The following is a 25,632-nucleotide window of genomic DNA, read 5'->3' on the forward strand; positions in this document are numbered from 1 at the left end:
GTGGAGATTAACGACTAATCTAATTTTAGACAAAATAAAATATATAAATAAAATTAAACAAATATATAACTTATCTAAACATATTCATATATAAATATTTTTTATAATAAATCGAATAGAAAAATCCAAGACTTCATAAAATCACAGTTAATCGATCAGGCTAATCGTACAATTTTTCTTGAGGGGCATGGGGATGGATATGATTAATATAGACTCCAATATATGCCACAAAGAAGCAACAAAATAAAAAGCCTACTTTAGGGCAACACTTTTAACTGCATGCTCTACGAGACAGCAAAGCTCTAAGAAAGTTTGTTTCATGTTTTAGCTGGCAAACAAAAGTTACTTTTTCTTTTCCCACTCGTGTGTAGTAAATCCTAATATACATTAATATCTAAACAAATAACAGCTTTACAAATGATTAAAATTAGATTGTGTAAGCTTCTCTTTGACTGTTCGACGCAGCACCTTGCCATTGGCATTATGGGGCAACTCATCCACGAAGTAAACGCCTCTATGCAATTGCTTAAACTCGACCACCAACCGCTTGGCCACATGCTCTTTGATCTGGGCTGCGCTCAAGGTGCTGCCAGGTCGTTTTACGACCATGGCAGCAGGTGCGTCACCGTATTTCTCATCATAAAGGCCCACCACACACACTGCATGTACATCGGGTAGCTCAGCAATGACGGCCTCGATCTCACTAGGCCCGTACTGCATTCCCAGGCATTTGAATATTTCCTTTTTGCGGTCCACGATATACAGGTTATTGTGTTCATCAAAGTAGCCCAAATCCCCCGAATGGAACCAGCCCAGAGAGTCCTGCATGCGCTGGGTTTCCAGTGGGTTACCGTAGTAGCCGCTCCACTTGCGGCCACTGTGCACATAAACTTCTCCAACTTCTCCGTGGCAAAGATTCTTTCCGTTTTCATCGACAATGCGAGCCTTAACTCCGGACACAAGCCTTCCCACTGTGTTACCAAACTTCTCAATATAAGGACCGGCAGAAACTGCTCCAAATTCCGTGGCACCATATCCAAAATAGATATTTCCGTTTTTAAGTATATTTTTCAGCTTCTGTAGTGTCACGGGGGGTATCCAACCACCCCCGACTGCCAATACAAACACCGTTGCCAATCGTGCGGCTGTGGCCTGAGGACACGCGAGCAATTCGCTTGCGTGACGAGGCGCACAACTTATGATATTGATCTTGTACTTATCAATTAGCTCTAACAAATACTCAGCACTGTAGGGCTTATCGGCTATGACGCGTGTACAGCCCTCCGCTACGCTGTACAAAAAGTTTAAAACACCCGTGTACCAGTCTAAGCTGGAGCCGCAGTAGATCACCAATTCGCTGTTAACGAAGCTGCAAAAATATTCCACGATTAAGGAATCTCTAGCCTACAAAATAAAGGGTCTAATACTTACGGATTGCCAACCGTCAACATGGAGTTTGCTATGCAAACAGCTTTGGGCTGTGCTGTAGTTCCAGACGAACACAATATGGCCATAGTCTGGTCACCGCCCAAATGCAGCAATTGTGGTCTGGAACAAATTGAAATAGTTGAATAAACCTTAGAACCATTTGGAATATGAATGCACTTCAACTTACTGATAGAACATTTCAGTATTCGTCGGCGTGAGCAGTTCCTCTATATACGTCACGCCCTCCACTTTACCTGTGACTGTTATCAGTTCAGGTGTCCAGGCTGCACTCGCGGTTTTTAGCTTCTCAAAGTCGACGGCATCGCAGAAGATTAACTTGGGCTGGGTTATTGTCAGAACGTGCTTAAGCGTATTGATATCTAAAGTGGGATTGACTGCGTGAAAGGGCGTGGCATTGAAGAGGCAAGCCACAGCGGCAGGTGTGACATAGGTGCTATTCTTGGCCGAAATGCAGATGACGTCGTCGTGGCGTAGTCCACGCTGCTTGAAATTCTGTGCAAGTCGCACGGACCAACTAAATATATCCTGGTTTGTTGCAGTTTTTCCATCCGCAAGGCATATCTAGACATAGTAGAAAAACAATTGATTAATTTTTATTTATTTCACAAGACCTGAGCTTACCTGGCAAACGTTTTTGGGATTGTTTCTGAGATTATTGTGAATTATTCGACCAACTGAACAATCAAAGTCGTACATGGGCGCGGGTTTCCCTCCACTCCAGATGCGTTGAATGGGATCGTAGTTGGTTTTAAAGAAATCGTCCATTTTCTATCAATTTTGGTTGTTTCCGTAGCAAGTTTCAACCACTAAATAAAGTGTTCCTTAAAATAACACTCACTTAAGTATGAACGAATTCTTCTTTAATGGAAAATCTTATCTGCAAATGCTGAACTCACGATGAATGTGTGTTACAAAAAAACAGGTGTAGGATCTGGCATAAGCGTCATCACTCTTAATCAACAGAACGAACACGAGACTCTTATCATCTTATTCCGCGTCTTATCATAGTTTTTTGTCAATGTGGAAAGCTTTCAAAAATACTCTAATAGCTATTATTGATTGTTATTCATGTGAAATCAGATCATATCGAAAACGTGGACTGATTTGAATTGCCTGATAAACATGTTCAACAAATGATAAGCAAAATAAAGCATAAGTTCAACAGAATCATCATTTAACTTTAAAAACTTACCGGCTGTTTTATTGATGCTAAAGAACATCTAAGGCCTTTCCGTATTATCTTTAACGCGCCCTGGTTGGCACTATGATATATACATATATATAGCTTGATACTTGCGGGAGCAATTGTACGTTGCTTTTTACTCAATCTTAAGTGTCTAATAAATAAATTATAAATCACATCTAATAAAGACTTGTTACTCGTGGAGTAGAGTATTCTATACCAATATCAAAAAATTGAAAAGTGTCAAATACTTCCTCATTTGCGCGTGCTTTAAACGCATGAGAATGACAAGCAAGACAAAAATGATCTTTATCAAGCATTAAGATGTTATTTAGTCAATATATTAACGTAGCCAGGCATAAAGCAAGGCATAAGTGTTTTGAGTTATTTTGGTACCGGGACGACTGACTCAACTAATGGCTAAGCCCATACTATCTGCAGATTTTCAAGTGTGACAATACTTCCTAGTTGGTTGACTGTGGCTTTATGGCATACTCTTAATGCAAAAGAGTTGGTTATCTGTATCTCATTTATAACTCAAGTACTCTTACTTATAAAGTGAAGTACACGATTCAAGTGAAATATATTTGCTCGTGGTCTTAGTTTGGCTGGGAAACAAACAACTCCCGGGCTGACTTTCGAAGAGTCTTGCCGTTCACGTTAGCTGGCAGCTTATCGACAAAACGGACTCCGGCGTGCAATTGTTTTTGCGTGCCATTCAGACGCTTGGCCACATGGTTAATCACCTCTTGGGCGCTAATCTCGCAGCCTTTGCGCCGCACAACCAAAGCGCCAGCCGCATCGCCTTCGCGCTCATCATAGATGCCCACAACGCAAACGTCCTGCACCTGCGGCAGCTCCGCAATCGCACTCTCGATTTCAGTGGGCCAATAGTGCAGTCCCTGGTACTTGAGAATCTCCTTTTTGCGATCGACAATGTACAGGAAATTCTGTTCATCAAAATAGCCCAGATCGCCGGTGTGGAACCAGCCCTCAAAATCTTGCATGCGACGGGTTTCCACGGGATTGCCATAGTAACCATTCCAGGCCTGTCCGGTGTGCACATAGATCTCGCCGACCTGATTGTAGCTCTGGCTCTTGCCCTCCTCATCGACAATTCGAATTTTAATGCCCGGCAGTAGTCGGCCCGCTGATGCGGTATTACTAATGCCAATATTTACAGTTATGGCACCCACTTCGGTCATGCCGTAACCCGAATTAAACATGGCCGATTTACATATCTCCTGGGCACGCTGCAGCGTGGCCATGGACACCAGGCCTCCGCCATAATTCAGCATACGTATGGGCATTAGGGACTCTGCCGTGGCCTCCGGACACGTGATCAAGGCGGACAAATGTCTCGGCGGCACGACGGCATAGTTGATCTTGTACTTCTTAACCAATTCCACAAAATATTCGGGTGCAAAGGGTCGGTTAGTGATGATGCGAGTACAGCCAAATACGGTGCTGAAGATGAAGGCCCACAGGCCAGTAATCCAATCCAGTGAGCTGGACACAAAGATAACCGATTCGCTGTTGACGAGCCTTAAAGTTATAGAATGGTTAGGATTTTCCATACCAAAACGAAACGAATTTAATCTTACATGCTCTCCTGTATAAGTATACTATTCGAAATGCAAACGGCTTTCGGTAAGCCCGTGGTGCCGGAGGAGCATAAAATGGCCACCGTTTGGTCACCGCCAGACTTAAGAAGTTCCGGTCTAAATGCAAGTAAATATTTGATACATACTAATCAATCAAATTTTACTTGTTTGTGTTACTCACTGATAAAACATTTCGGTCGTAGTCGGATCCAACAGAGTCTCTATCTTGGGCACACCCTCAATGGGATCGCTGAGGGTATATATTTCCGGATGCCAGCCCAGTGTAGCCGCATGTATTTTCTTATAATCCAGACCATCGCAGAATATAAGCATTGGCTTAGTTATTTCATAAACATGCTGAATGGTCGCTGTAAATAAGATTCTACTGAGGGAGGCAACCAAGTGAAATCTATGGGTGACAAACCTTCATCGAGCATTGGATTCACAGAATGAAAGGGTGTGCAATTCATTAGACAGGCCACACCCAAGGGCATCACATAGGTGGTATTTTTCGCAGCGATGCCAATTACATCCTTGTGGTTGAGGCCCCGCTTTTTCAGGTACTGGGCAATGCGTACAGCCCAGGTGATGCCCTGCCCATTGGTGACAGAAACGCCGTCAACATCGTTGATCTGCATAAAGGTTGTTAACAGCTCAGCTCATTCCTTCTGTTTTTTTTTTCAGGACTCACCTGGCACACATTTTTGGGCCAGTTCCTCATGGTATTGAATATGACTTTGCCCACAGACATATCATAGTTGAAGATGGAGCTCCGCTTGGCCCCACTCCAGGTATTATCCTTCTCATTGTATGTGGTTGGTATTGATGTCATATTTATGGTAAGCCTGCTGCAAAACTGCCCACTTTACAGCCAATAGATCCACTTGCATATGCGGTGCCAAACCTTATCGCCCATCTATTTATAATGTCAACTGCTCACACATGCTAAAGTTTTCTATGGCAATCCAAGCGTTTGAGTGGATGCAATCGGTAAGTGGTCTACACCTGTTACATCTTATCAAAACAATACCCCACAGCTTAACTGTCGATAGTATAACGGAAAACGTTTAAAGTGCCTCTATTCTGACACTTTATTGTCTGCTAATCACTATTTGTATTACATTTTACGGATAACGTCGAACGTCTTAAAATGCACACCCTCTTTTTACTAACTTAATTCTCGTTTTCAATGAAGCTAACCCTATTTCAATTGACATTATTATTTTGAGACGAATTGAGAACAAAATACATACGTAGAGCCATATAAGACGCAATTAAAAGTTTAACCATAAAAATCTTAGCATGTAATAAATATTGGCATTGTTCATTTTATAGAAGGGCTTCCTCGCACAAGATACGAACCATTGTGCCGTGGATAGAGATAGACAGGTGTTTGAATGGCTGAAACTTCCGCTGATTTATGAATGCGATTTGGAATTTCCATTGATATTATTTGACTTTGAACTGCACAGATAAAACCCAATACCTTACCGAATAAAGAATAACTTAAGAATTCTCAAACAGGAAGTACAAGTAGCAAAAATATATGTCTCTATTATAGAGCATTATACTCACTAATTATTTCAAACTTCCCGCTCAAAGTGAATGATATACAAATAATAAATAAATACGGTCTGAAGCATTTCAGTATTAAAATTGAAAATTTTCAAATTCCTGGTTTAGAGTCCTTTTTAGACTTAAATACTGTGAAGACAACATAAATCAAATTCAAATAAACGTTATTTTCACATTTCGAAAGTGGTTACAGATAAGTGATTAACGGTTATTTGAATTTCGTTTTGGTTACCTTATCAGTATTTTTCAGTATATTTTAAACGTCCTTACCCCAAATTATGCCATATTTAATTTAAAAAATATATATTGCCGTTCTGACTTGTATGCTCTCTCTTTCTCTGTATAAGTGGTTTTCGAATTGCTTAAAAATTTTACTTTCACCAGATATGGCGATCCCAAGTTCGGAGCATGGAAGGAGAAGAGAGTACAAAATATGGGCAAATGGACAGAATATGAAGGGCAAGGCAAAAGAGGAGTTAAAAAAAAGAAAGTGGAATTAAAATTTGACCACGGGGCTACATTCTTTTGCCAAAAAGAATAAGTATCAAAATATGTAAATGATGTCCTTAAGGCGACTTAGCTACGCCCATTGCGTTCACAATAGACCTTATGATTTTCTTTGCTTTTTTATTAGCTAAACTAATTATCCATTTCTTCAGAGTATAAAACAAATTAACACTTCACTCAATAAAAAAGAAAAAAGAAGAAAAATGCCGGTTCACGATAAGATTAAATGCAGCTACTTTTGTCGACGTCAGCCACCCGGGAACGATTTTAAACTGATTTTTTTTTTAGTTTCAGCGACGGAGATCGGGCTTTTATTCCCATTTTCAAGCAGGCGAGAGAGAAAGTACGATATTCGACGAAATGTGATAAACTAGACTCAGCATTAACAAGTGTTTTGCATACTTCGGTTTTCGACAATCAAAAAATAAATTTTTGCCGCTGCAGGAAAATCAAAATAAAGCTTACAGAATAAAAAAAACGGCTTGAAGTGCCATAACAAAAATGAAAAATGTACTGCGTAAAGTTCTTGGCGCCTAAAACTAATTTAAAAACTTCATATAAATATAACGACCCTGTGATTGCAAAAATGATCTTAGAAAATCAAAGTATGGCAACACTGCCAACAGCTGCGGCAGCCATCTGCTGATAACAGATTCACATACACACACGTTGGGGCTTGGCTCATGAAACAAACTGCCAATTGAGAATTATGGAAAGGAGCAACAAAATGGAATTTAAAGTGAACAAAACGCTAAAATATGGTAAATATTATGTGTAACTATAGGCTAAAAAAAAACAAAATCTTACTTATGGTTATTTACTTATCTGTTCGTTATCAGATGCGACCTTCCTCAAGAGCAACTTTTCACTGCCTGAAGTCAATAGGATCGCATCCAGCATATCGAAGAGCTCGACTGTGACGGGTGATTATGAAGTCGCTTGGGCTCTGAAAGCCGTCACGCTTGTAGATTTGACCACCTTGGCTGGAGATGATACTGCATCGAACGTGAGCCGGCTTTGCGTGCGCGCCTGTTTGCCCTTTGAGCCGCAGCTCTTGGAGAAAGTTGTTGAGCCCAGCTTGCTGAAGGATATTCATTGTGCTGCCGTTTGTGTGTATCCCGCCCGCGTGGCGGATGCACACAAGACTCTGAAGCAGTATGGCAAATTGAAAGACATATCCATAGCCGCAGTGGCCACAGGTTTTCCCACAGGCCAATATGGCTTGAAAACACGTCTGGAGGAGATCAGCTACGCCGTTGATGCTGGTGCTACGGAGATCGACATCGTTATTAACCGACAGCTGGCGCTGGTGGGTGACTGGAAGGGCGTCTATGATGAGGTGGTGCTCATGCGCCAGGCCTGCGGCACACGTGCGCATCTGAAGACCATCCTGGCTGTTGGCGAGTTGGGCTCTATGGAAAATGTAAGTTTCTGTCATTACAAATGGGCATCCTGATTAGATTTATCTACTTTGTGTTTGCAGGTGTACAAAGCTTCCATGGTGTGCATGTTGGCCGGCGCGGACTTCATCAAGACATCCACAGGCAAGGAGGCGGTGAACGCCACACTGCCTGTTGGTCTGGTCATGATATGGGCCATACAGGAGTTCAAGCGACTCACTGGCCAAATTGTGGGCCTTAAGCCGGCTGGTGGTATCAGAAATGTGCGGGATGCAATTGCCTGGATGACGTTGGTCAAAAGCACGCTTGGCATGCACTGGCTGCAGCCGGAACTATTCCGCTTCGGTGCCTCGGGTCTGCTCGATGATATTGAGAAAGTTGTTCGCGAGGGTGTCGCTAGACTGAAGCAGGCTTAATATAGTGTATTTTAAACTTATATTAAGAGCAACAGATCAGGATGCATTTAAAGGTGTACATATTAGGATATAAATCGTAATCCAACAGAATTTATCCCTGTGTATAAACTTATGTAAATATATTTTTGCATTTTTGTAACCGCCTACAATTAAATAACAGTTGTCCTGGAAGCAATTTAGTTTTCCAGTTCTCCAAAAATATTACAACACAATTGGAGTCGGCTTGAAGTTGTATGCGAGCTGGGCAGGCGCGGCCATTAGGTCATCCTCAGCCAGCTGTTCGCCGTGCTGCAGCAGCTCAACGGGCACAGCGTTTGGCTCCTTGTGCGGCTGATTGTCAGGCGTCTTTACATGCATGTCAACCGCAAAGAAGGAGTCATCGAAATTAATGCGATTACGCTCATCCTGTTCCAAATAAATGGCCTTCGGAGCAACACCTCCCATTGCCTTCTCGTAGGTATTGAGCCACTTGAGATTGATGTGCTTGGCCCCTGCATTAAACTTTTTCGGCGTCTTCTTTGGTTTGTCGGCGTAATAATTGCGCTCCTGCTGCAATCTCTGCGGCGGTGGCGTTATCTTCTCCATGTGCCGGCTCTTGGCATCCAGCTTGGGATCCACGTAATCATAGAGCGGCAAATAGAAGTTGTATGGCTGATCTGTGGGTGGCAGCATGTACTGATGTGGCTGTGTCTGCATCTCCACCTGGGCGTCCACTTGGCTGCCAGCCGATACCGAGTCTTCGGCTTGGACAACTGGACCAAAGATTTCACCAGCACGCCGTAACAAATGCTCCAAGCGTTCAATTGTTATGATGTGCGGATGCAATAATTGCACATCATCCTGCATCTGTACACGGCGCTGCGGTATCGATGTCGTTGGCGTGGCAGCCACGCCAGAGCAGAAGGCCCACAAGAGCAACTGAAAGATGGAAGTAATTCGTAACATATCCTACAATTGCAACACCGGAGGTATACTCACAATTATTGACCCATTCGACATGGCAGGTTTTGTTGATTTGTTAGCCACTTTTATTAGTCCATATACGTTGCCGGAGCGGCAGCCGTCACTTGTCGTTGCAAAGATCGCACAATGAGTAAGGCGGCCTGGGCACAACGAATTCATTTATACCCCACACACAGCAATCATTTTCCATTTTCCCAGTCTTAAAACGGAAGCTCTCGGAAGTCTCCACAGTCAACAATAGCAACAACAATGTGAGCCAGCTCCAATCCAGGCACAGTTAGCTGGGAAACAAGTTTTCCCAGCGTAAAAGAAACAAATATATAACGAGATAAACTACACACATACACACACACACACACACGCGCGCACACACGGCTGGCTGCATAATAATGTTAATGTAACAACCCAATCTCGAACCGCCTGGAGTTGAACAAACTGGATGTGAGTTTGTCACTGGTAATGAGTTCGTTGCAGCCAGAGACAACGAGCGAAATTGCGTCAAATGGTCAAGTAATCGCTGCAAAATTGTCCAATCTCAGGCACTGGCCAAAGAAAAGTCGGCCGCTTGCTCCAAGTGCATTGACTCGAACAGCGAGTAACTTGTATGACAAAGCTCACTTTAACTAGTCGAAGTCGAAATACTTTAGCATAAATACAGACTTAAGTGTAAGTTAATCTTAAGTTAGGCATTAAAATACTATGCAAACGAAGAAACATATCATTAATACATTTAAAAACAGTCCGCATTAAATATTTTAACTATGTAAAAGCATAGCAAATCAAGCAAGTGAGCACTTTAGAAATCTTCAAAAAAAAAAATTTATATTTATAGTTAAAGGTAAACAAATGTATTATACCCTCTGGAGTGAGTGTACAAAATTGTCGTTCACATAATTTCCGCAGCGTGTGATGTGAACTCGTTTTGATTGTTACAACGAGAGCCAACACATTTGTTAAATTTTATCTCACCAGCCATAAAAGTGCAAGTTCAAAGTTACAGGAAATACTAGGCCGGTGGCAATCGCAACATAAAAAAGCATTAACAAATTGTAACGATTACATCTTGTGTGCATTGACTCTATATTAGACAAACAACTATATAATTTCGGTAACAGTCATATGGAGGATCATGTCTGCTGTAATTCGGGCAAACCTTTTATGATAATATCCAGCGCTTCCAGGTCCTTGTTAACCGTTTCTTTTAACACCTCCATTGCACGCTGCTGCATGGTCATTATGGTTCTCATCTCATCTTCTGCGTTCTTCTCCAATGCATATTCAGGGAGGCCATTGTTGGCAAATTGACTGCGCTGCATTCGAATTTGGGAGAGTAGCTCACTAAGCCGGCCCTTAAACTGAGTGGGCGCCGAGACGACGGCCTGCATATTTTGCAGCTTGGTCCGTAGCGCTTCTTCCTCGGGCGTTAATGTGCTGCCCACTTTGCGAGTGCATTCCTGTTTCACAACAATCTATCGAAAAATCATTAACATATTAGACACTTTTAAACTGTTGACACATTCTGTCGCTTACCCTCAGTATGCGATGACTCATTTCGGCTAATTTACGTTTGTGCTCCATTATCCTAGCTGTTGCGGAAGCATGTCGCCGCCGCAGTTCCTGTAATTCGCCCTCCACCTTCTTTAAGTATAGCGCATGCGTAAATGTCTCTTGTTCCTGACATTTGACGCGCCATTTTAGATCGCTAAAACCAATCATGGGTACAGGTATAAATTGGCTGGCATCTGGATTGTCTAAATTAGCCTGACGCCACATGCGTGGATCAACACTTCGGGGAGGATTCTCTAAATATTCCTTCAATTGATCTTCGTCGGGCAGTGTAAGAGCCAAAGCTTCTGTCATGCCCAGATTGCTCAGCTGTGGCTTCACTTGTGCCTGACCCAAATAACTGGCCAGCTCGGTGGCAAGTATTCGCTTACTATCATTTGGCCCATGCGAAAGCTGTACTTTCTCCTCCACATAGATGACCATTTGACACTTTTTGTTCTCCAGTTCTTTGAGAACGTCGATGTGCACCAACAGATTTGGCTTGCTGCCCATTAAGCTGTGTAGCGTTTGTATAATCTGTTGCTGTTGTGTCCTTCAAGTTAAAAAACATCCAAATTAATGAAGGAAAAATACACATGAATACTTTGGCACTTACTTAACCGTCGCCAGATCACGATCAAAGTTGAGTGCAACCAGTCCCAGTTTGTTGTCCTTGCCAGGCATACGACTGTAGCCTATAGCCTTGAAGCGGCACAGGTAATTCTCCTGCGTGATGTCCACCGGCGCAGCGCTTTGTGAGTAAAATAATTTGCCGGTGCCCCACATGGCCTGTAGATAGTTCCATTTGGCGACAATGTTATCACGTTCATCGCCAAATATAGACACATTTAGAATAGACTGTGCAAAGGCCTCATCCGATGAAATCGGCACAGGCTGCTGCTGTGGCTGTCCCATCATAAAATTTGTACCACCAAATCCACCAAAACCTGGCGTCACAGTCGGCGCAGCTGGTTTACCAAAAGCTGCAAAAATAATACATTTAATAAATTTTCTAAACTGTATTCGTGTGCAATTTACTTGATCCGAAGGCGCCGCCGCCAAACGGAGTCGACTGACTGGTGCCAAAGCCACCAAACGCTGGTGCTGTCGTCGCTGTTGCTCCAAATCCCGAAAATCCACTAGCAGGCGCATTGCTTGATGTTGACAGCTGTCCGAAACCACTGAATGCAGGCGGTGCCGATCCAATTGCGGGAGTTCCAAATAAGCTGGGCTGACTTGTCGGTGCTTGTGCACCAAAACCACCAAATCCACCGCCCAGTGTAGAAGCCGGCGCACTTGTTGGGGCTGCACCAAAAGCTGAGGGTGCGGCACCAAACGTCGACGTCGACATGCCGCCTCCAAAAGCCGGCGCCGCAGCCCCAGTTGTGGTACCAAACGCTGAGCCAAACATGCCGCCCGCTGTTAACAGAAGAGATAAGCGAAACACAAAAAGGGGTCAGTGTTTGGTAGGCATTGTTGCTGGTCCAGCTTCCGCGCAACATATCTTATCAGTGCGAGAGCCGTGCTTGATGAGAGTCGGGCATCAGTAAGCTTTGGAAGCTGCACAGCAGCAGATGCGTCTGTCTTTGCAATTATGCCGTTACTAATCATTTTCTTAGTAGCGTTGCTGCTGTCTTTCTTGGTCTATTTGGGCTACGTTATACATAAAAAGGGGTAAGTGAAACAAATAAAGAAGCTACTTCCTAGTCGAGTACAATTAAAAACTTCTCGGCACGAGGGTGCCCGTTGGACCTCCAAGTTCAATCGGTACCTCATGGTCTGCTGCGTGTTTTCTCATGTGATAATACGTGTCTGTGCACAGTTCGGGTGCAGTAGCGATCGTCTACGTTCTGTTTTACACTATTATCTCATATTTCTCTAATATTTCAACATCAGTCACATGGAATTGCGCGTGCACAGCTTGCATGATGCAAGGAATTTGCTTTCACTACCTTCAAGTTCTGCCCCGCAGCGGTATTTGGCCAAGACGGCTTGACCGGCACAACAACGGATGGCATTTCCGTGCCATTACCACCACCACCTGAGGAATAGCAAATTTTACTTACGTTTTGCCGGTGTGCTTGTCGCACCGAGCGATGTGTTGCCACCAAAGAATGACATGAGTACTATGATCTAAAACTTTCCAAACTATTTGCACACTCTTCTCACTTTGGTTTTATCGTATAAACTTTGCTTTTTTATTAAAAAATAAGTAAAAAACTAAAAACGAGTAATTTTTGGCGCTATCAAAACGCACAATAATGCTATATTAGGAATGAGAGAATTTCGATATCTTGATGTTTGACAAATAATCGATAGTTGTCCAGAATAGCATCGTACATACGATATTTTCTACAGAACGATAGGGAGATAGGGAAGAAATCATTTCGCGCTTGTGACGTCACTAATTATGTAGCTATATAATAAACAGCTAAAAAATGCCTACCTCTATGAACTATTAGATACCGGTTAATTTTAACCTAGGTTTATAATTTTAATAGTGATTATATTATTTTTTTTAGTACATATGAACATCCCATCTTTATATTCTGTAGCGTATGTCAAACCTCGCTAGCAATCTTCTTATATCGATAATTTGCCGCCACCCAGTGCAGCATTTCCCTTAGTTTGGTTGTTAAAAGAAAATAATAATAATAAAACAAAATAAATATGAGTAAATACACTGCAAAGTATTTGGAAGACAAGCTGAAAGATAAACTCGAGGCAACGTACGTGCATGTTTCAGACGACTCCGATGGATGTGGGGGCAAATTCAGCGCTGTCATCGTCTCTAAAGCATTTGAGGGAAAAGCACTCCTGCAAAAGCACAGACTGTAATTCGCCCTATATTAAAATAACAAAATATTTACAATAAATATTATGCATTTAATTTAAGAGTTAACACAACGCTCGCCGAGGAACTAAAGGAAATACACGCTTTCTCGCAAAAATCATACACGCCCGCAGAGTGGGAGAAAGTGCAACAGCAAGAGAAGCAATAACCGTAACCTGTTGCTAAACTGTGGAGCCCAAAACCTGTACATACCTGCATGTGTGTGCGTGTGTGTGTGACCGAACCAACCAGCCAACGTCAGACAAACGCTTGCCAGTCGAAACCCAAAAACAGTTGAACAAAGAAAGTGAAAGGGAAACAGCCGATGAACGGAGCTACAATAAAAACGCAAATTACTCGTAACATTACATAAAAACTCAGCCAAACATACATAAATACAAATAAAGCGAGAATCTGATCTCGAGTGAACCGTGCTTGACGCCATTTTGCATAAACTGCTGCGCCCTCCATTAGAAATTCAAATATCCCGATCAAAAGATAAAATTGCGGTTAACAAAAACACCGCACATAGCAACAACAATGCTTAAGTTCCAGGTGCACGCTCCTGGCAAGGTGATACTACATGGTGAGCATGCCGTTGTTTATCAGAAGCCCGCACTGGCCGCCGTCGTGGGCCTGGGCACCAAGCTTCAGCTGCGCACCCAAACGGGCAGCCAGGTGGCCAGCTTTCAGCTGGAGGCGCTCAACTGCACCCTGGAAATAGAACTCAGCGAGTTCAATGCATTTTTGGTTAACTTCCGCAGCAAATATCCCGGCGACAAGCTGGAGAGCACTGCGAAGCTAATGGAGGAGGTGCGCGCTGAAGTGGCCAAGCAGCTGGAACGTAGCGTGGGCAGCACACCCAAGCAACACACACAGCGCGCTTTTATATCCATTTATTATCTGCTGGCAGGCGCTGTGCTCACGGCACCCAATCAACCCACATTGACACTGCAATCTGGTTTCCAGGTTCACGTAGACACTGAGTTGAATGTGGGCGCTGGCCTGGGCAGCTCGGCCTCCTATGGCGCTGCCTTGGCTGCCGCTTTTCTCATTTTGGCAGGCCATTTCGATAAAACGAGCTATTTGCAAGATGAAAACTTGGCTTTGATTTCGCATTGGGCCTATGAATCGGAACGCGTGAATCACGGGACACCCTCCGGCGTGGATAACACAGTTTGCACCTACGGCGGTATTCTGCGTTTCGTCAAGGGTCAGGGCTTTCAGTCGCTGCGAATACAAAAGCCGCTCAACATTTTGCTTGTGGACAGCCGGGTGAGCCGCAGCACCGCTGACATTGTTGCTAAAGTGCGTCACTTGGCTGAGGAGTTTCCGCAGCTCATTGAGGCCATTTGGCAGGCGTGCGAGGAGCTGGTCAACTCCGCAGTGCCGCTGTACGAGAGTTTTGGCAATGCGCAGGATGATAGCCAAAAGTTCGAGAAACTCGAGCGCCTTTTTCAAATCAACAACGATCTGTTGAAGGCGATTGGCGTCTCACATCCGAAACTGGAGCAAATATTTACGATTGCCTTCAAGCGTGGCTTCTTTTCCAAATTGACCGGCGCCGGTGCTGGTGGATATGCCATTGTTTTGCTGCCCGATAACTACGAGTGCAACGAGGTCTACTGGAAGCTGAAGGAGGAGCTGGAGGCGGCTGGCTTTGGTGTGCATGTCACCACAGCAGGCGGCGTTGGACTGCGTGTGAGCTCCTTGGATGATTGATGGCAGCTGCTCTTAAAACTGTATTTTATTCTAGATGTATGTACTTTTGGTACTTTGTTATTACTTTAAATAAACTACATATTTGTATGCTAACATACACCACACTTAGCGCTGACTTCTGTCCCTTGTCTTGTATACGATTCCTCGATTCTTCATATCGCGCAGAGTCGACTGTGGCAGGGTGCCCGATACGGAGATTGCATAGATGCCGCGCGTAAAGCGTACTACAAGGGGAGTTACATGGATTATTTAATTGCACACACTTTGGACAAGATCTTACCAAGTCGTTGCCATTTTGCCACCCAGGAATCGTTCGGGGTTGTCAGTGCGATGATGCCATCAAAATTGTTACTCGTGTGATCATAGACATTGTCCTTGTTATTCTTCATGCGCAGGAACTCCTCGCAGTTTTCACAGCCATCAGTCTCAAATTGATCGAAAGTCTAGAAAGTATTGCTTTAAATGAACTGTGCATGCGGCTAATGATTAATGCGTACCTTTACAAGGGAGCAAACCAAACATGCGCGTAGGCCTCGCAGATCTTTAGGTATAGCATCAAAAGACATTTTTAAAATTAACAGGAACTTAAAACTCTGGCACAAACTTATTTATGCATAAGAAACGGAGAGAAATGGAAGAATGAACGTAAATATAAAACGATAGAAAAATGCCATGCAACGCTTTATCTAGAGATGAGCGACTCGCTGCGTCTCGTTAACGATATATCGATAAGTATAGTTATTACTGCTCCTTGCCCTGGCAAAACTACTCTAATCTGCGATTGCTCGACTAAATGTACCCTGTAACCAGCAAATAACTGCTGTTTCATATATTAGTAAGTACTTATACAGTTAAAATAAAATTATAAAATATTAACTAAACAATTTGAAACGAGCAGGTCTGGTTCTCTTGTGATAGTCTTCCCGTGCTTCGAAATACAGCAATATAATTGCTAAATTGATCGAAGGATTGCTTAACGTAAAATTAAAAATGATTTTGTATTCTTGGAGAGGGAGCGGTGGCAATGAAAGTTCATCCAAGTGGAAGTTGCGAGCGAACAAATGTCCCTAAATGGCATATGTTAATAATATCAATTTAGAAGTAAAGTTATTGTAAACTCACCGAATATGGGCAACTGTGATTAATGTTGGTTAGCGATTTTAAATGAAGCAATGCATATCTCTCCAAAAAATTACTGGGTTTTCGTTTATCAAGCAGTTGACAGATATTGTATTTAAACTTAAAAATAAATGGCTTATATAGATTCGTATGGTCTCGATAAAATGTCTCCACAAGTAGCTAAAGCATTCAAAAAGGCATGATTATATTTTGAAATCAGATAGATAACTTTACTTACAAAAGCATTTGGCAAATTTCCAATAATATCACCGTCCATATTTAATATTGACCGCGTCCAATTAATGGGCTTCAGAGTACATGAAATATTTTCAAAATGACTTCGATTTGCTTTGCATTCAATATTTTTAATTTTGTAATACACTCCCTCAGCATAGTTCTGTAAATATTGCTATTTATAGTTTATCATTATGATTTCTCGTAATATTTTCATATAACATACGCAAGAGATCACAATAAATATAAATAGCTTCCAAATAAACATGCCCTTTGACATTCTGTGCACAAATGAAGACATGAAACACGCAATTGTTTTCCAAACTTAATATAAATATAATTACACATAATGATAGGTAATTAGAGCTTTAAATTCGAATAGATAGTTAATTTTCGCTAAAAATAAAACAAAAGTGGTTGAGTTATTTACAATCAATAATACACCAAACCTATTGCAAGAGTTAATGGAATATTTAAAATCTTTTTTTTTTTTTTTTATCTTATCGCAGCTTATAACAGCTTAAAATGAACATCGTTAAGTTTGGAAACGCATTCGTTAAGTGTGGAGCAATCTCATTGGCTGCCAGTTTGCGTACTTGTTGGCGTTTATCTGTGAATGCCATAAAGAAACTTTAGTGGTGCACGATAATTGTTTTTCTTTCGTATTTTGGCTTGCCGGCAGTAGAACTAAGCTGTAAACTGTAAATAATATTAATTGCACTAAAAGTGTTCAAGTGTTAGCAAGTATGTCTGCCTCCACGACTACCACATCGAGCCCCACGGACAGCTCTAATGGCTCACTGGCAATTTCCTATGGTGCTGTGCCCGTTGTGCCCGGGACAAATACCCAGAAACCTTTTACGCTCTCCGAGCGTCTAAGTTTCGGGATATACCGTTACTCCAGCTATTCGCCAAACTATTTGCCTGAGTAAGTCACAGGCTTTGTTCCTGTAGCTGTAAATGCGCATACATACATGCATATGCACATGTGCGTATGTATAGGTGCCTATGCGCATATATGTACATAGAAGACGCGTCCCGCCCATATTATCATCAAAGTTGCATTTCGTAATTGTTGTTGTAAACTGCGCAGCTGTCGCTACTGTCAACGCTGTGGGTATTTTTACAGTTTGTTTTCATATACGAATTACAGAAACGTACTCGTCGATTGCCCAAACGATCAAACCTCTCGCTGGTCAGCCTATACGAACAGCCCACCACAGTTTCTTACGTTGAAACTCCGAAGACCCGCCATTGTGCAGAAGATCAAATTTGGTAAATTTGAGAAATCGCATGTATGCAATATCAAGAAATTTCGTGTTTATGGTGGATTGGAAGATGAGCACATGGTGCTACTGCTCGAAGCGTAGGTAACCATAACCCCCGTTCAGATACTGAATCTAATATGAAAATGATTATTTGCAGTGGTCTTAAAAATGATAATGTACCTGAAGTATTCAAACTGCGCTGCATGACTGAGGATGGCGCTGAGAACCTGCCCATACTCTACCTGAAAATCGTGCCATTGTTGTCATGGGGACCATCCTTCAATTTCAGCATCTGGTATATTGAGCTCCATGGCCAGGACGATCCCATGTACACATGTGCGCGCATGAAGAACTACAATACGCTGCGCGAAACGGAGATTATTAAACTGTGCCTGAAGCACTTCCGTCAGCAGGGTTATATGGAGGCCTTTGGGGCGTTGCAGGAGCAGACAAATGTGCGACTGGAGCATCCACTCATTAGCGAATTACACAAATACTTGGTTATATATATTTATATCATTCAAATTATCCTCAATTTATTAATAATACCTTCTTGCTGCAGGTGGTGCAAGGTGACTTTGAGCGTGCGGAGCGATTTATTGCGGAATGCATTGATGAGGGCCTAATGGATGAGTATTTGAACAAGCAGGATTATAAGCATACCTGGCATATGAAGTACACTGAAAGCGAGATAAAACCTGGTAACCGTGGTGGCCATCAACTGGTGGTCGATGCCAAAAAACGTCTCATCTATTTATATGGTGGTTGGGATGGCTACCAAGATCTCAGCGATTTGTGGGTATACAACATAGAACTTGACGAATGGACCCTGCTCTGCGAGCGCTCCGAGTCGGCTAATGGGCCAACACCGCGTTCCTGTCACAAAATAATCTTTGATCCAATCAGCGAGAATATTTTTATGCTGGGCCGCTATTTGGACAACTCAATACGTACCAGCGATTACATCAAGAGTGATTTTTACTTGTACGACACACGTGCCCGCACCTGGATGCAAATTTGTGATGATACCAGCCAAGTGGGTGGACCACAGCTTGTGTACGATCACCAGATGTGCATCGATGCCGACAAGCGGACAATTTATGTGTTCGGTGGCAAAATTTTGACGCCTCGCAGCCCCACGTCATCGACTGAACCAGAATACTCTGGTCTATTTTCGTATCATATTGCGACAAACACCTGGACGCAGATACTCGTGGATTGTCATCATGCCAGCGCTTCTCAGGCGGATGTTATGTCGATTAAGTCGCGCATAACCCATTGCATGGTGTTTCATAATGTAATTAAATACGACCTTAAATTGAGCAAGATTTAAAACTATGTGATTTGGCAGAAACAACGAAAACTTTACATTTACGGGGGTCAGCGTGGAAAAGAGGATCTCGATGAGCTACTTACTTACGATGTGGATTCGCAGGCCATCTCACTGATGAACAAGGAGAATTCACATCTCGGAAACACGGCCAGCACGGAGGCAAAATTTGAGCCATCATCGGGTTACACGCTCCGCGCTACCATTGATTGTGATCGCGATGAAATATATGTATTCTCAGTATGTGATAGAACTTCCCCAATGGGTTATTCCATGATATATGTATATTGTTTATTCCTCAGAGCCTGAACAAGGTAAAGGACAGACGCGATGTTCATCATGGAGATGCTTCAAATTCATTTTGGGTTTATTCATTGCGCACCCATAAATGGTCACGCATCTATTACTGCCGGCATAATGCTCAGGATGTGAACTCCATTAATAAGGCCAACTTTTTGGGTGCCAGCAAAGGCGATGGTGTACTGGAGCCATGCCCACGATATGCCCATCAATTAGTCTACGATGAACTGGCCAAGACCCATTATCTCTTTGGTGGCAATCCAGGCATATTCCAGTACCAGCAACTGCGATTGGATGACTTCTGGCTGCTACAATTGGAAAAGTACTAATTTGCTGGCTTTTTTATTATAAAAATACTCATCTACCTGCTTATTACAGGCCCAAACGCGAGGAGGTATTGAAGCATTGCCGCTTTTTGGTGCGTAAGCTGCGCTATGAGGAAATGGCACGCTCAGATCCATTGAAGGCAATGGAGTATCTCAGACATAACATCTCTGACGTTATAGATCACACCGATTCGGAACAAGTGAATAACGTGAGTGCAATTTAATTCTATTAGAGCACAAAATTCTTAACACCAAACACTTTTACACAGTTCCATAAGTTAGCTTCCCTTCTCTTCAAGTCACACGACAAGGGCCAAGACTCTGCGCAGAGTCCCAGTGCTACGCCTGAGTTGTGCGCTGAAAGTGAAAGATTCGGTACAGGAACATCTGAGACTACCAAGGGTAGGTATCAATAAATCCTTACCTTAACTGGGTAACTGACCTTTTCGCTTTTCAGTTGAAATGGCAGAAAACGTTGGGCTAGGTGCTGCGGAAAACATCTCGCTGGAGTCAAATGAGAGCTTGGCAACTTCCGGCATATCAGAGACTGCATCTAGTCCCAGTGGATCGTCGTGCACCAAACGTGCGCGCACCGAAGCCACCTGTGAGCTTCAAAACCGTCGCGCATATCTCTTCAACAAGTTGGTACAGCTCATGCCTGCGAGCATGGTGCAACCGGAGCGCAACCTAAGCGATTTTGTGGTCATCTAAAATGCTGCGACTTTGCAATCAGTGCCAAAATTACATACAGGCGAACAAATATTTTTTTTAAGCTATTGAATTTTTTATGTTTATTATTTTATTTGAGTTGTTGTCTCGAACTCTGAATGTGCATGTGATACTCAAATTGTGTTTAACTTTCGTTTTGTTTTTCAAATGTTAAGTTTTTTGGCCACTGCTAAGCAATGCCGCATATTTAAATGAATTGTCAAAAAAAGAAAAAACAAAAAAACAAAAAACTTATTTCATTGTGATAGTTAATTTTTACAATTTAAAAAAGGAAAGGTTATTACGTGCTAGTCGAGCTACAAGAATATGTAAAACGTGTTAAATTTAAATCTTAGTTTAGATATAAAACATAAGTTTGAAATAAAGAATTTTACACCTAATGGATTGAATTTTTATTTTAAATTGAAATTTATTTGCAAATACATTTCACAAAACAAACAGTAAATCATATGTTTAGGAAGGCACTCTGTTGCTAACGATCATTTTATTTTCTAAGGAATTCCACGTCGGAATGCAGTTAACCCAAATTGAATTCCTTAAGTGCATTTTGCATAATTGTATCTTTGACAGCGCAGAACACAAGTTTGATGTTTTCGGTATCTGTTTGTCAATATCAGACAGAAGAGAATTAATATCATTCAGCATTAAATCGAAGTTAGCAATACATCTAAGCAGAAACAACAAGATCTAAGGCAGAGCATTGCAAAGCAAGTTAAAAAAGATTTAATTAAGAACTCAACCTGTGGCTGTTGTGAAATGCGAATAACATTGACGCTCTGGATCGGGATTGCAGGCCAAGTATTTTTTCAACACGAACTGTTTTGCCGCTGCATGGTCTTGTTTTGGACCTGCCGACAATAATTTATCGCTTAGCTTAGCTTAGCACAAAAAAAAAAAAAAACAAGTAATAAAAGAACAGAAGCTCACCATCAAATTCTGGAAAATAGTCGACCATATGCGAAATCATGATTTTCTCCTCTAACAAATCCTTCTTGTTTAGAAAGAGAATAATCGATGAGTTTTGGAACCACGGATATGTAATGATAGTGCAAAATAAAGCTTTTGATTCCTCCATGCGATTCTGCAATAAATTCAAGACAATTGTTAACGGAAGGAGCATAAACGATTTTAATTAAACCTACCTCATTATCAGATTCAAACAAGATCTGATCGTATTCAGATAGCGCCACCAAAAATATAATCGAGGTCACATTCTCAAAGCAATGAATCCACTTTCTTCTCTCCGAACGCTGACCGCCAACGTCCACCATTCTATAAGTATTTGAAATGGTTGTACAGCTGAAACATGAATTATAAATAAATCAATGAGCCAAACCTGAATACAATGCCATCCAGATCGAATGGATACTCCAGTATTCCAGTTGTGGGCACACGAGCACGCAGAATATCCTGCTCCGTGGGCAAATAATCAGCTTGTTCAATGCGCTCCAAATCGCTCAGATAGCTTAATGCAAGATTATAGTTGAGATTTATTTATAATAGATAATTAGTAAATACTCACTATTTGGCTGAATCCGTCAACTGATATTCTCTTCGGCGATCGTAGCACTCCTGGATGCCAGCATCGGCCCACAGACATTTGATGCCATTCAAATATGGATCCTCGAACCTTGTTACCGATTCATAGTCAATGCTCATCACCAGTTCAGCATATTCCTAAAATATGATTCGATTCTGTATCCTTTCGATGTCATAATTATGTTTAGTGCTTACACGAATCTCTGCACCACCATATTCTATTTTGAGCATGTCCATGGCCTTGATCATGGACTGCATGGCCATGAATATGTTTTGGTAGACCAGTTTGATGTAGCCGCGTTTGTCATCGTCCGAGTAGCCGCTGCCATGGATAATACGCATCTGTTTGATGAATGTTGATTTGCCCGATTCACCAGTACCTGGGGAACATATTAAAATCGAAAATCGAAGCTTGAAACAGATTCACATGATTCACTACTAAAGAGACAGAGACTGTCGCTAAATGGAAAATATATTTAGATATGGGTATATTTTAAGCAACCCCCTCGGCGGCGCATCCAAATGGCTTCGTTGGGAAGGCAAACCATTTGAATGCATAATGGGTTCAAGTTCTTAAATGTTTCTTTCGTTTTTTACGATTAAGTGCATACACTTGAGACTCACCCAGTAGGAGCAGCTTAAGTTCACGGCGTGCATCTCGCTTGTCGCGCCGCAGCTGTTTCTCGATTTCCTGATTGATTCGCTTTTGCTCCTTGGCCTCTTCCGATAACAAGCACTCCATGCTAACTGGATTAAGGGACGCTCCGTGACGTGCCTAATTCTGTTAGTCGGGAGCTTATCCTGTTGTTATAATTTATCCTCTAGTTGAATTTTGTACTTTTACCGAATATATTCTTGTGGATTTGTGTGTGGATATGTCTTAAATAGTCTGTATTCCGAGAAGGTATAACAACAATTCTCAAAGTTGTTAGCCCGACGAGCGTCCGTAACGTTGTGTTCTCTATTTGCTGTGAACATTTCATATTTGGACGACGGAGGCACTGGCCGTGGCTTTGACACTGGCGTAGGCAGTCAAGGCGCATGCACCGCAACTACAGCCACACCAGGTAGTATATAGGTTTATGGGCACGACATTGGGCCGATCCACAGTTCGTGCAGCAGGTGGAAACAGATTCAGGAAACGTGCCCGTGCCCATGCCCAAGTTCAAAGCAAGAAAGCTGATTTTGGTAACTATACGGCTTCTCGGCTTGGGCCCAGCGGAAGACCCGACACACTTCCGTCCCTCGAGCCCTTAAACAGTACCTAGAAGAGAACACTGTAGACACATAAAAAACTATATAGGAATATACGAGGCAGGTGTGATTAGACCAGGCCCTATGCCAAGTTATATATATGCTATTTGATTTGTTTTTAAAACTCAAGGGAAATGTTGAATAGAAATAAAGATAGATTATATAACTAAAGACATAAATAATAATAATTTAGCTAACTAAAAACCATTCTTATTAGATAAAGTAATATTCCTAACTTTTAAAGTTAGTTGCTTAGATTTTTTAAGGCATTAACTATGACCTCCAAGGGGGCGCTGTCTCTGTCCTTGGTTCAGTCTGATGTGTCATACCCTTGTCTGTCTCTTTTTGGGGCTAGTATGCTGCTGATTTCAGTCTTATATTGAGGCTTTGTTAATCCAATTGTTAGCGTAGACAAGTGCATGGAAAATACACACAGATACACACGCACACACACATGCACCGACAAACCTCAGCCAAGTTGAAATGTACTTGCAGGAAATCCCGACAGCAGTTGTTTCTGAAAGCTCTAAAGAAAAATCACTTTTATTTTTAATATATTTTTATTTATATTATGTTGTTTTTGGTTTTATTTTTTTTTTATTTTTAATATATATATATATATATATATTTAGGTGTACATAGATACTTTTTCTTTTGTTTGTTTGTTTTTTTTTTTTTGGTTTTTGTTTTTAATTATCTAAAAAATTTCTTAGTTACCATTGCCACCTCAATACAATCAATTCTTTGTCTAGTACGTGTATCTTCTTGTTTTTTTTTTTTAATATGATTTCTATGACAAATGTGTAGAAACACACACGCACACACGCACGCACACACATACGCATTTTTCATTGAGTGCACAAATCCCACACTTTGTTGTTGTGTAAATTTTCATAAAAAAGTCAATCAATTCAAATGCTACAAGTTGAAAATCTTGCACTCAATGAAACACTTGAATTGCTGCATGTCTGTGGCTGTATCTGTGTGTGCAAGCAGGTGTGTGTGTGTGTGTGTGTACGTACTTATTTAAGGACGTGCTTTTGCCTCAAGACTTAAGCTAAGCATGCAGTTTTTATGTGGTGGGGGGAATGGGGGATTTAAGGGTTTAGCTTCTCGATTTATATATGTATGTATGCACTTATGTTTTATATGTTGGTAGAAATATGTACGTTAAAAATATTTCCCATTCATCAAAATCATCATCATCATCATCGTCATCAACATCATCATCTTCATATCATGTCAGACCAAACTCAGCCTGACCGCCCCCCTCCTATCGCATTTACAATATAAAGTTTATAAAGTAGCCTAAAGATGTGGAATATTATAATCATAATTTCGGTTTTTGTTTTTCTTTTTTATATATTATTCTTTTTTTTTTTTTCTTTTTTGTAGCCTAGTTTTAAATAATTTCAACGTCAAAGGGAGAGACTCTTGTTGTGGTTTTTGTTGTTGTTGTTGTTGTTGTTGTTTTTATAATTATGTATTTAATTAGTTTTGTAGCTTTTCAAGCATTGTATGAAATATGGTCTCTATTCCATATGCATATAAGTTTATAAGTATGACTACCCAGCAAAAAATAACCCATTTATCGAGATACCCAACAACTCATAAATACATACACATAAGTACTTTAGTAAATACTAAGCTAAACTCAGATAATTTCATTTCATTAATATTATATTATTTTTTTTTGTAATTTTTTGTTGGTTTTTCTCACACACGAATTTCGAATTGATTTCGATTCGTTCAAAAATTTCTATTGTTTTATTTAATTTTTGTTTTCTTTTGAATTTTCGGCTTTTGTTTAAACAAGACTACAAACATTATACAATTGTGTTGTATTCAGATGCTTGCATGTTCCATTTGCCTGCAGTTCTTGAATTTTGTATATAAAAATACAAAATACTTGTACACACACTTTAACATATACGGGTATGTATATTTTTTTATATACTTAAGTAGATCATTTTTCAATTTTATATCAAACTCTTGCTCATTTATTATAGCTGCATTTTGAGCTTTTTTTAAGCTAAATATTTACATACAAACTGCAAAAACTTGACAAACTTAAAACAGCCAACTAATCCATCTAAAAGAAAAAATAAACAATCAATGGATCACATACATATGTTTTATCTGAAAAGATGACAAAACTAAAAAAAATAATGGCAAACAAAACTCACAAATCATGTGCAAATATCAAACATAATATACCATCTTATACATATAGATATTTAATTTTTTTTTTTTGTTGCTAATATTTGCTTTTTTTTTATACGTAAATTTTATTTTAATGTTTCTGCCAGGGTCTTCTTCATGGATTTAATGAGCAC

The 25,632-nt window shown here is 41.1% G+C and overlaps 10 protein-coding genes across 10 annotated transcripts; 4 read left to right on the forward strand and 6 right to left on the reverse strand.

The window, feature by feature from the left end:
• Positions 1 to 133: 133 nt before the first annotated feature.
• Positions 134 to 3,009, reverse strand: LOC6626543 (uncharacterized). The gene is made up of 6 exons (XM_032436626.2): positions 2,642 to 3,009; positions 2,346 to 2,562; positions 2,071 to 2,270; positions 1,616 to 2,010; positions 1,432 to 1,548; positions 134 to 1,369 (listed from the first exon to the last, which is right to left on the reverse strand). Exons 3-6 carry the CDS (start codon positions 2,212 to 2,214, stop codon positions 412 to 414), a joined length of 1,614 nt encoding a protein of 537 aa, XP_032292517.1. The 5' UTR covers positions 2,215 to 2,270; positions 2,346 to 2,562; positions 2,642 to 3,009; the 3' UTR covers positions 134 to 411.
• A 174-nt stretch (positions 3,010 to 3,183) lies between these two features.
• LOC6626542 (uncharacterized) lies at positions 3,184 to 5,135 on the reverse strand. The gene is made up of 5 exons (XM_002050716.4): positions 4,928 to 5,135; positions 4,661 to 4,868; positions 4,418 to 4,604; positions 4,237 to 4,353; positions 3,184 to 4,177 (listed from the first exon to the last, which is right to left on the reverse strand). Exons 1-5 carry the CDS (start codon positions 5,066 to 5,068, stop codon positions 3,232 to 3,234), a joined length of 1,599 nt encoding a protein of 532 aa, XP_002050752.1. The 5' UTR covers positions 5,069 to 5,135; the 3' UTR covers positions 3,184 to 3,231.
• Positions 5,136 to 6,929: 1,794 nt separating this feature from the next.
• Dera (deoxyribose-phosphate aldolase) lies at positions 6,930 to 9,040 on the forward strand. The gene is made up of 3 exons (XM_002050715.4): positions 6,930 to 7,079; positions 7,158 to 7,741; positions 7,802 to 9,040. The coding sequence occupies exons 1-3, from the start codon at positions 7,028 to 7,030 to the stop codon at positions 8,132 to 8,134; spliced, it is 969 nt and encodes a 322-aa protein (XP_002050751.2). The 5' UTR covers positions 6,930 to 7,027; the 3' UTR covers positions 8,135 to 9,040.
• Positions 8,239 to 9,390, reverse strand: LOC6626540 (uncharacterized). The gene is made up of 2 exons (XM_002050714.4): positions 9,113 to 9,390; positions 8,239 to 9,052 (listed from the first exon to the last, which is right to left on the reverse strand). Exons 1-2 carry the CDS (start codon positions 9,254 to 9,256, stop codon positions 8,336 to 8,338), a joined length of 861 nt encoding a protein of 286 aa, XP_002050750.2. The 5' UTR covers positions 9,257 to 9,390; the 3' UTR covers positions 8,239 to 8,335.
• A 763-nt stretch (positions 9,391 to 10,153) lies between these two features.
• Positions 10,154 to 12,907, reverse strand: Nup54 (nuclear pore complex protein Nup54). Its single transcript, XM_002050713.4, has 5 exons — positions 12,709 to 12,907; positions 11,681 to 12,061; positions 11,259 to 11,625; positions 10,628 to 11,195; positions 10,154 to 10,566 (listed from the first exon to the last, which is right to left on the reverse strand). Exons 1-5 carry the CDS (start codon positions 12,761 to 12,763, stop codon positions 10,225 to 10,227), a joined length of 1,713 nt encoding a protein of 570 aa, XP_002050749.1. The 5' UTR covers positions 12,764 to 12,907; the 3' UTR covers positions 10,154 to 10,224.
• A 315-nt stretch (positions 12,908 to 13,222) lies between these two features.
• On the forward strand, positions 13,223 to 13,909 carry LOC6626538 (uncharacterized). The gene is made up of 2 exons (XM_002050712.4): positions 13,223 to 13,476; positions 13,539 to 13,909. Exons 1-2 carry the CDS (start codon positions 13,313 to 13,315, stop codon positions 13,642 to 13,644), a joined length of 270 nt encoding a protein of 89 aa, XP_002050748.1. The 5' UTR covers positions 13,223 to 13,312; the 3' UTR covers positions 13,645 to 13,909.
• A 98-nt stretch (positions 13,910 to 14,007) lies between these two features.
• On the forward strand, positions 14,008 to 15,301 carry Mvk (Mevalonate kinase). The gene has a single exon (XM_002050711.4). The coding sequence runs from the start codon at positions 14,016 to 14,018 to the stop codon at positions 15,195 to 15,197; it is 1,182 nt and encodes a 393-aa protein (XP_002050747.1). The 5' UTR covers positions 14,008 to 14,015; the 3' UTR covers positions 15,198 to 15,301.
• spt4 (Transcription elongation factor subunit spt4) lies at positions 15,205 to 15,857 on the reverse strand. Its single transcript, XM_002050710.3, has 3 exons — positions 15,695 to 15,857; positions 15,478 to 15,640; positions 15,205 to 15,421 (listed from the first exon to the last, which is right to left on the reverse strand). Exons 1-3 carry the CDS (start codon positions 15,761 to 15,763, stop codon positions 15,303 to 15,305), a joined length of 351 nt encoding a protein of 116 aa, XP_002050746.1. The 5' UTR covers positions 15,764 to 15,857; the 3' UTR covers positions 15,205 to 15,302.
• A 1,439-nt stretch (positions 15,858 to 17,296) lies between these two features.
• Positions 17,297 to 20,883, forward strand: muskelin (muskelin 1). Its single transcript, XM_002050708.4, has 9 exons — positions 17,297 to 17,478; positions 17,704 to 17,916; positions 17,976 to 18,318; positions 18,381 to 19,115; positions 19,170 to 19,388; positions 19,451 to 19,770; positions 19,827 to 19,983; positions 20,044 to 20,176; positions 20,232 to 20,883. Exons 1-9 carry the CDS (start codon positions 17,297 to 17,299, stop codon positions 20,483 to 20,485), a joined length of 2,556 nt encoding a protein of 851 aa, XP_002050744.1. The 3' UTR covers positions 20,486 to 20,883.
• On the reverse strand, positions 20,865 to 23,009 carry LOC6626215 (G protein alpha q subunit). Its single transcript, XM_002050707.4, has 8 exons — positions 22,667 to 23,009; positions 22,238 to 22,422; positions 22,026 to 22,180; positions 21,840 to 21,968; positions 21,646 to 21,775; positions 21,431 to 21,584; positions 21,244 to 21,351; positions 20,865 to 21,103 (listed from the first exon to the last, which is right to left on the reverse strand). The coding sequence occupies exons 1-8, from the start codon at positions 22,782 to 22,784 to the stop codon at positions 21,021 to 21,023; spliced, it is 1,062 nt and encodes a 353-aa protein (XP_002050743.1). The 5' UTR covers positions 22,785 to 23,009; the 3' UTR covers positions 20,865 to 21,020.
• Positions 23,010 to 25,632: the final 2,623 nt, after the last annotated feature.

Source organism: Drosophila virilis, chromosome 5, assembly GCF_030788295.1.
Source record: "Drosophila virilis strain 15010-1051.87 chromosome 5, Dvir_AGI_RSII-ME, whole genome shotgun sequence".
Classification (NCBI taxonomy): domain Eukaryota; kingdom Metazoa; phylum Arthropoda; class Insecta; order Diptera; family Drosophilidae; genus Drosophila; species Drosophila virilis.

What these genes read in the sequence shown, in the direction of transcription:
- LOC6626543 (XM_032436626.2), bottom strand. Translation starts at nt 2,214, where the DNA reads ATGGACGATTTCTTTAAAACCAACTACGATCCCATTCAACGCATCTGG. An exon ending in ATCCCAAAAACGTTTGCCAG is followed by an intron (nt 2,011 to 2,070) that starts GTAAGCTCAGGT and finishes TACTATGTCTAG; the next exon opens with ATATGCCTTGCGGATGGAAA. An exon ending in ATGTTGACGGTTGGCAATCC is followed by an intron (nt 1,370 to 1,431) that starts GTAAGTATTAGA and finishes ATATTTTTGCAG; the next exon opens with CTTCGTTAACAGCGAATTGG.
- LOC6626542 (XM_002050716.4), bottom strand. Translation starts at nt 5,068, where the DNA reads ATGACATCAATACCAACCACATACAATGAGAAGGATAATACCTGGAGT. An exon ending in GAATCCAATGCTCGATGAAG is followed by an intron (nt 4,605 to 4,660) that starts GTTTGTCACCCA and finishes TCTTATTTACAG; the next exon opens with CGACCATTCAGCATGTTTAT. An exon ending in ATACTTATACAGGAGAGCAT is followed by an intron (nt 4,178 to 4,236) that starts GTAAGATTAAAT and finishes TATAACTTTAAG; the next exon opens with GCTCGTCAACAGCGAATCGG.
- Dera (XM_002050715.4), top strand. Translation starts at nt 7,028, where the DNA reads ATGGAAAGGAGCAACAAAATGGAATTTAAAGTGAACAAAACGCTAAAA. An exon ending in GAACAAAACGCTAAAATATG is followed by an intron (nt 7,080 to 7,157) that starts GTAAATATTATG and finishes GTTCGTTATCAG; the next exon opens with ATGCGACCTTCCTCAAGAGC. An exon ending in AGTTGGGCTCTATGGAAAAT is followed by an intron (nt 7,742 to 7,801) that starts GTAAGTTTCTGT and finishes TTGTGTTTGCAG; the next exon opens with GTGTACAAAGCTTCCATGGT.
- LOC6626540 (XM_002050714.4), bottom strand. Translation starts at nt 9,256, where the DNA reads ATGAATTCGTTGTGCCCAGGCCGCCTTACTCATTGTGCGATCTTTGCA. An exon ending in TGTCGAATGGGTCAATAATT is followed by an intron (nt 9,053 to 9,112) that starts GTGAGTATACCT and finishes TCCATCTTTCAG; the next exon opens with TTGCTCTTGTGGGCCTTCTG.
- Nup54 (XM_002050713.4), bottom strand. Translation starts at nt 12,763, where the DNA reads ATGTCATTCTTTGGTGGCAACACATCGCTCGGTGCGACAAGCACACCG. An exon ending in GACAAGCACACCGGCAAAAC is followed by an intron (nt 12,062 to 12,708) that starts GTAAGTAAAATT and finishes TTCTGTTAACAG; the next exon opens with CGGGCGGCATGTTTGGCTCA. An exon ending in CGTGATCTGGCGACGGTTAA is followed by an intron (nt 11,196 to 11,258) that starts GTAAGTGCCAAA and finishes TTTAACTTGAAG; the next exon opens with GACACAACAGCAACAGATTA.
- LOC6626538 (XM_002050712.4), top strand. Translation starts at nt 13,313, where the DNA reads ATGAGTAAATACACTGCAAAGTATTTGGAAGACAAGCTGAAAGATAAA. An exon ending in CTCCTGCAAAAGCACAGACT is followed by an intron (nt 13,477 to 13,538) that starts GTAATTCGCCCT and finishes ATTTAATTTAAG; the next exon opens with AGTTAACACAACGCTCGCCG.
- Mvk (XM_002050711.4), top strand. Translation starts at nt 14,016, where the DNA reads ATGCTTAAGTTCCAGGTGCACGCTCCTGGCAAGGTGATACTACATGGT.
- spt4 (XM_002050710.3), bottom strand. Translation starts at nt 15,763, where the DNA reads ATGTCTTTTGATGCTATACCTAAAGATCTGCGAGGCCTACGCGCATGT. An exon ending in TGGTTTGCTCCCTTGTAAAG is followed by an intron (nt 15,641 to 15,694) that starts GTACGCATTAAT and finishes AATACTTTCTAG; the next exon opens with ACTTTCGATCAATTTGAGAC. An exon ending in GGCAAAATGGCAACGACTTG is followed by an intron (nt 15,422 to 15,477) that starts GTAAGATCTTGT and finishes CTCCCCTTGTAG; the next exon opens with TACGCTTTACGCGCGGCATC.
- muskelin (XM_002050708.4), top strand. Translation starts at nt 17,297, where the DNA reads ATGTCTGCCTCCACGACTACCACATCGAGCCCCACGGACAGCTCTAAT. An exon ending in ATTGCATGGTGTTTCATAAT is followed by an intron (nt 19,116 to 19,169) that starts GTAATTAAATAC and finishes GTGATTTGGCAG; the next exon opens with AAACAACGAAAACTTTACAT. An exon ending in ATGAAATATATGTATTCTCA is followed by an intron (nt 19,389 to 19,450) that starts GTATGTGATAGA and finishes TTTATTCCTCAG; the next exon opens with AGCCTGAACAAGGTAAAGGA.
- LOC6626215 (XM_002050707.4), bottom strand. Translation starts at nt 22,784, where the DNA reads ATGGAGTGCTTGTTATCGGAAGAGGCCAAGGAGCAAAAGCGAATCAAT. An exon ending in TTGACGGATTCAGCCAAATA is followed by an intron (nt 21,969 to 22,025) that starts GTGAGTATTTAC and finishes TCTTGCATTAAG; the next exon opens with CTATCTGAGCGATTTGGAGC. An exon ending in TGTTTGAATCTGATAATGAG is followed by an intron (nt 21,585 to 21,645) that starts GTAGGTTTAATT and finishes AATTTATTGCAG; the next exon opens with AATCGCATGGAGGAATCAAA.